The sequence below is a fragment of the Heloderma suspectum genome, chromosome 4 (genome assembly GCF_057233095.1).
Source record: "Heloderma suspectum isolate Gila_16-S chromosome 4, 16-S_ref, whole genome shotgun sequence".
In the NCBI taxonomy this organism is placed as follows: Eukaryota; Metazoa; Chordata; class Lepidosauria; order Squamata; family Helodermatidae; genus Heloderma; species Heloderma suspectum.
In genome coordinates this window covers 239,483,183-239,495,462 of record NC_139461.1, presented here as the reverse complement: position 1 = coordinate 239,495,462, position 12,280 = coordinate 239,483,183, and the positions used below count along the sequence as shown (strand labels likewise).

Sequence of the window (12,280 nt, the reverse complement as noted above, 5' to 3'; positions counted from 1 at the left end):
CGTAGCTGTGCTTGGTACAGCCCAAGCCGGCTCTGGAGCTGGAATCCTGTGGGACTGCAGCGCGAAGAGAGGAGGCTGTGAAATACCGGCGGCAGCAGTGACAGCAAGTACCCCTGCCGGATCGATCCTCAGTAGCCTCCTTGCGGGCACTCTGCCACCCCAAGGGTACCCGAGAGACTTCTCAGTCTGTGCTTGGATAGTAGGCAATGGGATGCTCCTTGCATAGCCTGTCATTTTCTTGGTTTCCAGGTGGAAAAGAGAGACGCTTAGTGAGGCCCTAACACTGCCAGGTCTGTAAGTGTTTGGAAATCTCTCTCTCTCTCCTTCTTCCTTTTTCCTTTTTTCTTTCACTTTCCTCCCTCTGGGGCTGGTTGGGTTGAGTTGCAGCAGCTTGAATTAGTCAGGAGCTATAAGCTGTTTGAAGGATTAGTAAAGCCCTTCTGTTATTTAATGGGTTGGAGTGACAGTATTTTGTCTAAGAGGCGTGCCGTGCGGTTTAAAGGCTTTGACATGAGGTGGGCATGTGAGATTCCTTGTGAGAAGGCCTTTGCTCAGGTTGCTGCCAAAGGTGAATACCTGAAAGTTAGAGGGGGAGCATTGGCAAGTTCTGCCTCAGGTGTTTGTGTGTGGCGTTTTCAAAACCCGAGTGTTCTGCTGGGGAGGGGGATGTGCTTTGTACTTGGGGGGAGCTTCTCTAACTGGTTGCTCATCACTCATGGGGACCTCAGTCAGCCATCCTTGTGCAGATGCTGGAGCAAGTGTTTGGAGGCAACAGCGCACTTCTCTTGCAGCTATTTTGGACCGTATCCTATTGTCGGATGTATCTGAATTAACCACATTTCTGCATCTGTGTGTGGGGGTGGGGTGGGGTGGGGTGGGAAGGCTCAGGAGTTCCCAAAGAGTGGTATGAAAAGCAATGCAAGATGGACATGTGACTGACCCAGTGGTGTCCATGATTATAGGAGCTTCTACATGTGGCAAGAGTGTGACTAAGTGAAGGCCAGGGTTTGCCATGTAGCTGTAGGACCATTACAATTTCAGAGTAGATCTTGATGTAGCTAGTGTGGGAAGCCATGTAAGAATACTCTGACTTCCCTTCCAATAGTCATCTGAGTGTGAGAACAGCAGACCACACTGCTGAGCCCACCAAAATTTTGCTGCAGCATTGCAAGGGGCTTTGTTCCAGAGGGGAGGGGGATTCGCCTTGGAATGGATGCTCCCGGTTGGCTTTGGCAGGTGTCCACCCAAGGCGGGAGGAGTCCTGTCGCAGTGGCAGAGCACCTGCTTTGCTTGCAGAAGGTCCCAGGTTTGATCCCCGGCATCTCCAGGTAGGGCTGGAAAAATCCCTGCCTGAAAGCCTGGAGAGCCACCCCTGCCAGTCAGTGTCGACAGTCCTGGGCTAGATGGACCATTCAGCATAAGGCAGCTTCTGGCTGTTCCCCAGCCCTGCTGGTTTTTCCTAATGAATTGATTGTTTGCATTGCGCACAGGGAGCCCATTAGGGAGGCATGTGAGGGTCATTAGCAAGGAGCCTGTCTGTGTTTTTAGCCAGAGCCTGGCTCTGGGTAGGGGTGGGAGAGGAGCAGCAGGGGCCCCAAGCAAACACTTCTCCCCTCCGCCTATGGGATGCAGCAGGCCCTCAGGCGCATCAGAGACAGACGCACTCTGAACCAGATGTGACAGCGGACGATCCTGGGCTGCCTGTGCTAGAACAAGAGTTGATGCTTCTCCTGTGATCATCGCAGCCTCGTGTCATGACAAGGTCCTGGCGCACCCACAAAGCACTGACGTGTCTCCAGGGAGCTCAGGATATGAATAAACTCAGACAAAATTAGTTGCTTCTGCGTCACCCCACCTTGCAGGATAATTGTAGCACTTGCAAAACTTTACTCAGCATTTAGTGGGAGAAACGGCTCCACCTCCATGAACAGGGATGTGTTGCCCGGAGGCTGCTAATGGCAGTAGGGGCTGGCTTCCTTTTCTGTGACGAGTTTTGCTCGGAAGGATTGAAAACTGAAAATCCGCACAAAATGTGTCTCGCTAGTGCTTCTGGGACAGAATCAGGAGTTCTTCAAATGCTGTGAGTTAAACAGCAGCTGGCTGAGACCTCAAGATAAGAATCCTGATGCAACTGCTAAAAACACCTGAGGGGAGAAGTTAATAACTGGAACTTATTTCAAAAACAATGTTTCTTCGTGCTTTCATTTTACAAATACCCTGTTAGGCCCTAGCGGGTATGGAAGAAAAACATAGGTCTCGTGGACAGCAAGTGTGTAAGGCTGCCAGATGACAACGTGGAGATCCTGCCTGCCCTTTTAAAAACTCAGAGGCAGCAACAATAGCACCAGATGCAACCAGAGTTCAAGAGGACATGAAACCGTCAAGATGCAGCCTCTTGGCCTCCTTTTGTCCACCATTACCCTTTTCCTGCTCTGGTGTAAAACTGGCATCCTGCTCACTACATTAGTATGGGCACAGCAGGGGTTGGAATAGGAGTGGGCTGGGAATTGCAGCAGCTGTTTGCTTTCCTGTTGCCCTGGAATATTTAAAAGGACCGCCAGGAATTCTTGTTACCTGGAACCTTTGGGGAAGGGCTGTAGCTCAGTGGGGGAGCATATATGCTTTGCATGCAAAAGGTCCCAGGTTCAATTCCTGGCATGTACAGGTATGGCTGGAAAAGGGACTGCTGTCTGAAGCCCTGGAGAGTTGCTGCCAGTCAGTGTAAACCAGGAAACTGTGGCCCAAAGGCCAGTCCCATCCAGCCCTATAGTCTCCTTGGAATCTTCCAGTCTTGACCTCCAAACCCTGCCCCCTGGAGGAATCTTCGCTGTTGTCAGATCAGAGATAGCAGTGGGGATGTGGGTGGCAGGGAACTGGCTGGCACTGGGAAGAGCAGCTCCTCTTCCTAGCACCGTCTAAGTCCTTTTGTGTGCTGTGTGCCATCACCACAGGGACAAACGTAATGGTGTGTGAAGCCAGGGGCTGTGCTGGCACTGTGAGGAGGTGCTGCTCCCCCTCCCAGCACTGGCCAAGTCCCTTTCTCTATGCTGATTGAGGCACAGAATTCAGTCCCTCTCTCACCACAAAGAAACGTGAAATGGGTGTGGGCGGGGGTGATGATGTCATTGGCTGTGGCAGCATCCATTGTCATCATCTTGTGAGGGGCCTGTGGGGGACAATGCAGCCAACTCCCCATATCATGTACTCCACCCTGGTGTAGACAATACTTAGCTAGGCAGACTATTGTTCAACTCAGTATAAGGCAGCTTCATATCTTCCATGTATTAGAAGCTTCTCTTCCATGTAAATTGACCTGGAACTTCTGAAGTAACTAACCTGGATCTTGTATTGATTTTCAGGTATTTATAGGGGCAACTGCAGGTGATAAGTTGCTCCCCTTCCATGTACCTCCAGTATATGCTGGCTGGGGCATGCTTGGAGTTGTAGGCCTTTTTCCATCTAAACATGCATGGGATTGCACCCCAGCTTGCTTGTATGTTCTGCTCACCCTGTTGGTACTAAATACATTTTTACAGTAGTATTTCTGAGTCATGGCAAGAAAGAGTAAGATGAGGAACCAGTGTTCGCACACCAGCTGGGTTGGGCTGTGTTCTGGCCAGCAACTTTAGACAATAACTAGTTTGGATGGGAAGATATATGTAGTCAGTTGAGCAGTGGATGTCATTAATTATAGAGAGGGCTTGTAGAATTGAACCGAGGAAATGCCAGATTCTGTGATTTAGAATGGGCAAGCTAGCCATGAATTTGCATGAATGTATGTACCTATTGATATCCTCTTCATAATTACTAAGAAGAGTCAATCTGGATCAGACCAAAGGTCCATCTAGCTCAGCATTCTCTTCACGCAGTGGCCAACCAGATGTCCATGGCAAGCGCACAAGCAGCACATGAGTGCAATAGCACCCTCCCACTCATGTTCCCCAGTGACCGGTTTTGAGAGGCATACTGCCTGTCATCCTGGAGATAATACATAGCCAGTGGGGGCCCATGTGGTATAGTGGTTAGAGTGTTGGACTGGAACTCGAGAGATCCAGTTTCTAGTCCCCACTTGGCCAAGAAGCTCACCGGGTGACTTTGGGTCTGTCACTGACTCTCAGCCTAACTTACCTCACAGGGCTCTTGTGGGGACAAATGGAGAGAAGGACCATGTACGCTGCTTTGGGATCCTTGCAAGAGGAAAAAAGGGTGAGATATAAATGTAATAATAAATAATAATCATGACTAGTAGTCCTTATCCTCCATGAATTTGCCTAATCCCTTTATAAAGCATCAAAGAAAGAAATGTGATATATAGTATGACAGAGAGGAAGGAAGAAAGGAGAACATGAGGCATTGGGGTGAAAATGTTTATAGGGGCCATGGGCTTGGCCATGGGCCTGGCCATGGACTGTGGCTTAATTCATCATGATATTTTATCCTGTCCTTCCTCCAAGAGCTCAGGGGGACATACATGGATCTCTCCGTCCCCACCATTTTAACCTCACAACAACCCTGTAGGTTAGGTCAACATAAGAACATAAGAGCCCTGCTGGATCTGACCAAGGGTCCATCTAGTCCAGCATTCTGTTCACACGGTGGCCAACCAGCTGCCCACAGGAAACCCACAAGCAGGGCATGAGTGCAACAGCATCCTCCCACCCATGTTCCCCAGCAACTGGTGCACATAGGCTTACTGGCTCTGATACTGGAGGTAGCACATAGCCATCAGGACTAGTAGCCATTGATAGGTTGGGAGAGAGAGTGCCTGGCCCATGGTAGCTCTGACCTTCATGGCTGAAGGGTGACTTGGATCTGGAGCTCCCTAGCCCCAGTACAACAACTGACTCACATTGGCTTATGGGAAGGAGTGAGGTGTGTAAAATGCTGGGTTGTGGCAGTCCCAATCCAGAAATCCCCCTCGTTCCTGAGCATTCAGTACCAAGGCTCCTGCATGGCTACAAAATACTTGAAATGAAAGGAAGTTCTGACCAAGCCAGATGATTTTTCCTTATGACACAATTGACTAAACAGGCATCTAGACTTCCTGCCTGTTGACAGGAGGCAACAGTGTCAGAGTATGTAGTTGCCAGTAATTGTTGATGAGAGTCCAATTGTGCAAGAGGTGTCAATTTTCTTGGTACCTTTGAACCTTTACCTCCTCCCTCTTCTAAACTAGTGTTACTTATTATTCTCTGCTCAGTAAATAAAACTTATTCTCTTCTTTCTTAGGGTTCCTTTGCATTTAGCCCAGTGAGGATGCAATGCTAACCATGCTTCAGGCTTGCATGGCCCTTCCATCTCCCTCCTACTCTCACTGTCACAGATCATTGCCTCCCTGCCCTGGTTAGCATTAACTGGAGAGCAGCACGAACATCTGCACCAGCTAACTACAATTAGCTTTTGAACTGAAGTTTGAAGCCAGGACTAGAAGCTGGTTTGCAAACTGTGGTTACTGCCAGTATAGACCTAACAATTGCACCACAGTTTACACTAGCCAGGAAGGGGCGGTGGTAGGGATTCACACAGGTTCGAAGATCACTTGTGTTACAGCTGTACTGGGCCATTATGGGAAAGATGAGCTCCTATGTGTCCACTGTGTGTCTCCATGGTGACTACAATCATGTATGGAGGGAGCACATATATGTCCAAATATGGAGGCACGCATCAGATAATCTCATGTTTGCCAAGTTATGTTTAGCTGCCATGGAGACATATGGAGGGACAAAGAAAAAACACATTTTCTGTACTGTGTGAAGCAGCCTTTAGAGTTAGAAACATAAACATATCTATGGGCAACCTTATAACATGCTGGAATTGAATCAGTCAGGGTACAATCCTGTGGCCACTCGGCAGCATCTAGATGGCAATAGGATTTTTCAGTTTCTGGGAACCAAGCTTGGAGCCGGCGCTCTGAGCTTGGTTCCCAGAAACCCGACTCTCTGCCCCTCCCCCACTGCCTTGTAGGCAGTATGGTTTGTCCCCAGCTCCGTGCTCGTAAGAGCAGCGCGGAGTGGTCGAAAAGGACGCATTCCCAATGGAGGGGGCCGCGGAAGCACTGTTATGACACTTTCTGTGCACAACGGGGGGGCCCTCACTCCAACACGCCCTGGCTAGATGGCCAAAATTGGCCACCTATCCACAAATGCAGGGCAGCCGGAGCGCGGAGGAGAAGATCCCCTCCACGCTCTACCCATCCTGCATTGGATAGTCGGCCGCCACCGAGTTTGGAGGCAGCTGACTACCCCCGTAGGAGTACCCCCTTAATCACTCTGTTTTGTGGCATTAGTGGTACTTCTCTTTCAACTGTTAGGAAGATGGAAATCTTCCAAATGAAACCAGGGTGCAGTGTTTAAATGGGCTGACAGGTAGTTCCAGTGCCCTGGTTACTTCTCAGAGCTTTCCCAAGCGTCAGCATAGCAGATATAACAGGGCTGTGGCTAGAGTTGCCATCTTTCTTTTAACAGGCCTCTTACGGCTTTTGCGGCTGCAGGAGAGGCAGAAACTCAACAGGTACAGTTTCTTCCATTGTATGTATGCAATGAAGACGAATACTTTGCCTTCTAAATTTCTGCACGTGAGGCAACTGTTGAAGGCCCAGGAGGCCTACTTGGGGGAAAAGGTGTCAACCTTGATGTGGGATTTCCTTTAGAAGCCTGTGGATAGCAGGGGTGAAGATATGGTTAAATAGACAGGACTGCTTGGGAGAAAGGGGGGCTGAGGCAGGTCTTGGGGGGGGGTGTCTACAACAAGATATGTGTGGAGTGTTTGTTCAACAATCCTTACCATGACCACATAGGAGTTGGGACTCTGACCTGCTTTCGGAATGTCTCCAGTAGCTCTACATTCCTTCATTTCCCTTCCCTTGGCGTCCATATTGTTTACCTTGCTTTATTTTTAGGAATTTTGAGGTCAGGCATGTCAATTCTGGTGGCATGCGTTTCAGCCGCAGGGAACATAGCTGTTCCCTGTGGCTCTGTGTTTTCACATCTTGCTTTGCCCCGTGCTGTGCAGAGTTAGGTCATCCCTGTGTGGCTCCAGAGAGACCTCTCCATGGTAGATCTTGGCCCACAGCAAACAAAGAACGGTAGTGCTGTTATTTTTTATTGATTTCTCCAGCAACTCCCCCACTGTGCCCTGCAAGGGAGCTAGGAGTGGCTGTTCTGTTGCAGTAGCAGCAGCAGGGAGGAAAGGTCTGGTCTGCAAGCCGTTGCTCTTGTTAAAGCGTTAGAGAGCCAGTGTGGTGTAGTGGCAAGAGTGTTGGACTAGGAGCTGGGAGGTCCGGGTTCTAGTCCCCACTCGGCCATGGAAGCTCACTGGGTGACTTTGGGCCAGTCACAGACCCTCAGCCCAACCCACCTCACAGGGTTGTTGTTGTGAGGATAAAATGGAGAGGAGGAGGATAATGTAAGCTGCCTTGGGTTCCTTGCAAGAGGAAAAAAGGCGGGGTATAAATGCAATAAATAAAATAAATAAATAAGGCCTGAGAGCAGAAAGCTAGTCACCCCTCTAAAATGGACTTTGAGCAGTATCTCTCTGGTGATCATATCCTGGAAGCTCAGCATAGGGTCTGGCAGATCCATCCGTGGTGCTTGCTGTCCGCCTCTGTAGTCACAAACAGGAGAGGGTGTCTTTGCCAGGTTCCTTTTAATAGAACAAAGGATGTGTTATTCCCCTTACAGTTTCTCCGGAAGCCAACTAAGGTACTGATCTCCAAGCTGGAGGCTGGTTATTATACAGGCCTTCTGCCCCTGTAGATGAAAGCCTTGACAGGGAAGGGCTACCTTTCGGAGTGCCTCTTATCCTCAAAAGGGACAGCTGACTATTGAAGCTGGTGAAAAATAAGAAAGTGCTGCCTTATAATGAGCCCCGCTAGCCTAGTATAGTTTACTGACTGTATCTCTCCATGATGTTGGGCAGAGGTCTTTCTCTCCAGCTCTTCTGCATGAGGACCTTTTAACTGGATATGGCAAGGAATAAAATAGGGGCCTCCACCTTCTACAGTCAATGTGTATGTTCCACAATAATGTTCCCTCCCCAGTATAGTTAGGATAGTCAGTTCCTCTCCCTGCCAGAAATTCCCTGTTAAACCTGGTAGTAAACCTTTTCGTCTCTGCACTGGAGTTTTCCATCTGTAGCATAAGGAGATGCTATTGAAAATGTGTTAGTTTCTTGATTATTGTTAATGCTTGAATGAATGGGGATGACAGCTGCTAACGGATTGTTACCCATCTGAAGTGAGGTCTCGTCCTCAGATCAGTAACATTTTCTATTGTTTCTGTATGACTGGCTAACTGAGAATCACATCTGAGAAACAGTGTGGTCCAGCATAATTGTGGGCTGAATTTCTACCTCAAAGCCCACGGCTATGAAAACTCACTGGGTGCCCTTGGACAAGTCAGTGATCCGGTTCGCATGATTGCCAGTGTGGTTAACAAGCCCATGGGCTGTTTTAGGGTTCTGGGGTGGTTTGTTAACCACGGCAGCTACCCTCCCTCACTGGGCCTGGGCAACATGGTAAGCCATACCGAAAAGGGTAATTAAGCAAATTGAGCTGGCATGTGACTAGCATGCCCAGTGTACTTAACAAGCCATGGTGGCTTCTTAACTGGCTGGCAATCTAGCAAACCAGCCCACTGTCTCTCATCTTCAGTCCCCCATTCCATGAAATGGGAATATTTCTTTATTTAGCAAATTTTCATCCTGCTCCTCAGCCAAAAAGGCTCCCAGAACAGCTTACATACAATCAACTTTTTAAAAGACAGTCCCTTCCTGCAGGTGTACACATCTAAAGAAACATGACACAAAAGGAAAAGGGGATGGGGAGGGAAGAGGAAAACAGCAAGTGGACTTTCAGCAGGGTTGGTGGCATGGCCCTGCTTCCCATCTCATCTCCCTCTGCTTCAGCCTGCTGGAATGGCGGCTTCTGGTGATAGTTGAGGGAGGAGTGGTTTAGCTCACAGGGCTGTTGTTAGGATAGATAAGGTAAGGATTGTGCATTGTTCACAATCTCCGCAAATTAACACATGCTTATGTATTGACAAAATTAATGATCTGCCATGAAACAGTTATCTTGGAGCTCTTCTCATCATACCAGTAGTGTGGTGGCTTCCAGTCCAGATAAAGAATAAAAGCTGTGGGACTTGGTCTTTGTCTCTGGTGTCAGGGCAGCTGTATCAACAAGCAGAGGAAGATGTATCTTAAGATAGTTCTTGGATGTTTGCAGGAGAACAGATCTGGGGACCTATGACACAGACCAACAGCTGGTAATTTGATTGTGGAGCTTGATTGGGGGTGGGTGAACAGATTGTTTAGGATAAGAGTGTAGCCCTTGTGCTAGGAAGCGGTCTCTTTCTATTTTTAATGTGGACTCTGATTGTAACTGGTGAATGTATGGATAAACTGGGCACTATTACAGGAGCTAGAAAATAGAAGAAACCCCAGCATGTTTCACACAGGGTTCCCCATGTAATGTTAATATCTGCCAGTTATTAGACATTCTTTGTCAGGATGGGTACTAGGATTAAAGTTGCTTTGTTTCTCGTTTAAATTTTTAAGTAGTGTCTTTGCTCTGCTCTTGAATCCTAGCAGCTTTGTGTTTTTCAATGCATGAAGTGAAGGAATGGCTTTTGGAAAGCATCCTCAGGACAGCAGACCTGACGATCAGATTCAAGGATGGCGAGGTTGTGGAGGAGAGATAGCACATGCTCATTATTTCTATGTACGTCATGCTGGCTGGGAATTATGGGAGTTACAGTCTAACACATCTGGAGGGTGCAGGTTGGGGAAGGCTGCCTTAGACTGATCTATAGTGTAGCATTTCTATAAGACACAGCCTGTTTCCATCAAAGGCTTGAAGAGGACTGAGAAGGGAGAAGGTGATGGTAAAACCAACTCTTTAGCAAGTGTCGCGTGAAATGATGGGCACCTGCTAATCTGCAAAGGTTTCTGCAGAAGATCCTAGGAAAGCAAGGCTGTGTTCCAGTAGATCTTTTAAATCCAGTCAGAATTCCTGCATAGGCTGCATCTTATTAAACGTCTTTCTTCCCTCCTACTATTCTGGTAAAGCTAGCAGCTTGTGGCTTTCTCTTGTCTCCCTGACTGCTGTTCTGTCTATTTCCACAGAGATTCACGGTGGTCCACGATCCCGCCAGTTACAGCCTGCACGTTCCCTTCCAGGGCCTCCCCACTGCCTGAAGCATTTCCCGGTTGACCTGCGCACCTCCATGGATGGCAAGTACAAAGAGATCGCTGAGGTAGCCTTTCTTCTTCCTTGCTGTGGCTTTCGTATATAATAACCTTGGAACAAGGCCTAGGAGATCCAAGCGGATGCCCAATGACCCTGAGTTCCTCTTTTCCTTTGATTGTTCTTTTTGATGTCTACTCATAACAAACAAAGCCAGTTTGTAACCTTGTTTCTTAGAAAACCTTCTTGAAGCCAGAGCAATACATGTGATTCTCTGACATTTGCGAGAGGAAAACAAAGTATGTACCCTTTACTGTTGGAGATAATGGATTGGATTCAGAGATCTGTGAGGACAGTTCTGCTCACAAGAGCAGATCGTTCTTGGGTCCCACAAAATGGGCACCCTCCAAAAATCACTCTGGAGGGTTAGGGGACCCTGTGCCACAGTGTGGGAGGTGGTGAAAGGAGAAGGGGAAATTGGTAAAAATTACTTCTCCCCTTTCATTTGTGGACACCTCTGCTGGACTGAAGCCCATCAACGTAAATGGAAGAGCACCTCTGTATCCAACCCAGTGTTTTGGGGGGACTGCACCACTGGGCTTGCTTGTAGTGGGATGTCCTTGGGATACTTCACAGAGGGGCAGGTTGCCACATTGCTTTAGTGCCCCCATCCAGTTGAGGCCTCACAGAGTGTTGTTACGCAGTCTCCACTACAACAGTGATTCCACAGTCACACAGCGTTAACCATGTTGTAAAGTCAAGGTAGGCCAAGAATTGCTTGCAGCCTCATCTGGGATGATTTGTCCATGGGAGCGGGGGAGCCAGGTTCTACGGCAGGTGAATTTTCCAGTGCAGCACTGGGACTCTGGTGAGTTTATTGTAACTGCTTCCAAGCCCAGATCTGGTATGCTTGCTACAAACCTCCCTTAACTTAAATCTGGCCTGAAACTGTGGCAGAGTCAGACCCCTACGTTTAGGTCTCTACTTAGAGCTGTCTAGAATGATTTCTAGAGCCATTAGAATCAGTGAATGATGGACTCACCTGCAAGTGACAGCATTACAAGTGACCTGAGAAGAAGGGAGTCGGAGGAGAGGAAGAACTATGCGTATTTTCACCTTGTTGAGTGATCCAGTCCCAAGCTGTCTGCTTCAGGCAACTGGAGTAAACATCTAGCCCCAGCAACATCCTTTGCTGAAGTGTGAGCTGAGCCCCCTTCAGGGAAAGTGATTATGGCAGTACTTTGGCCAGACTTCGTGTCTGGAGGGGCCCTTGTTTGCTTTGAAAAGTTAGGGTGCATTTCCCAGCAGGAAAGACCCAAAGAGTCCAGGATTTCAGCTCCGTAATTTGTGGGTCATTGCCGAATGGTCCCACTTTGCCTCACCAGTAATTCTAATGTTGCTTCCCTTGTAAACACTGCTGGCATGAACATTTGGCTTTCTGCCTTTACTTACTTTTCAAGAGTGAGTGCAGCATTACCACAGGCAGGGCTTCAGGAATTGGGTCCCAAGTGAATTAATTGAAAATGCATTTCTTTCAACCGACTGGCAGGTTAAGTAATTGATTTGCTTGTCTGATTTATTGGGGGAAACCCTTGCAGAGCAAGCCTGACTCAGCAGTTTCCAGGTCATATCTGTGTCTGGTAGAATGTGCTTGCTGCCTGTGATTGAAGGTTTTGTTAGCCACAGCAGGGAAATGCACACGGCAAATGATTTCTCCTGCTCCCACTCGATTCACACATGCTGGTGGTACCAGGGCTTGGTCTGAGACAGTAAGCAGCTCCACCTGTGTGTCTGAATGGCATTGTGGTTTGGAGTCAGGCTACACTGTGATTTGTGAATGAATGAAGACATAGTCACTGTTAAGACTGGTATAGCAGGCCCTTTACTGTTGTGTGTGAATAGTGAAGGGCCTACTTGTGGGTTCCTGGCTGACAGGTGGTTGGCCATTGTGTGAACAGAATGCTGGACTAGATGGAACCTTGGTCTGATCCAGCATGGCTCTTCTTATGTTAACCCAGCTTTGTAACTTTCCTCACACATCTCTAAAGTCAGCTCTATCTTGTATCTTCCTTTGTAATTCAGGAGGACTATCTTTTT

The 12,280-nt window shown here is 48.2% G+C and overlaps 1 protein-coding gene across 4 annotated transcripts in view; it reads left to right on the top strand.

Annotated features, from left to right (window-relative positions):
- AMPD2 (adenosine monophosphate deaminase 2) overlaps positions 1 to 12,280 on the top strand; it is a 56,575-nt gene that overhangs the window by 17,187 nt on the left and 27,108 nt on the right. For 2 of the 4 annotated variants that reach the window (XM_084852856.1, XM_084852857.1), the window contains exon 2: positions 10,123 to 10,253. In XM_084852856.1, the coding sequence (XP_084708982.1) occupies positions 10,123 to 10,253 (131 nt within the window). Of the gene's footprint in view, positions 1 to 34; positions 291 to 10,122; positions 10,254 to 12,280 lie in introns of those variants that run through there. The other 2 variants (XM_084852859.1, XM_084852858.1) reach the window with 2 other exon arrangements.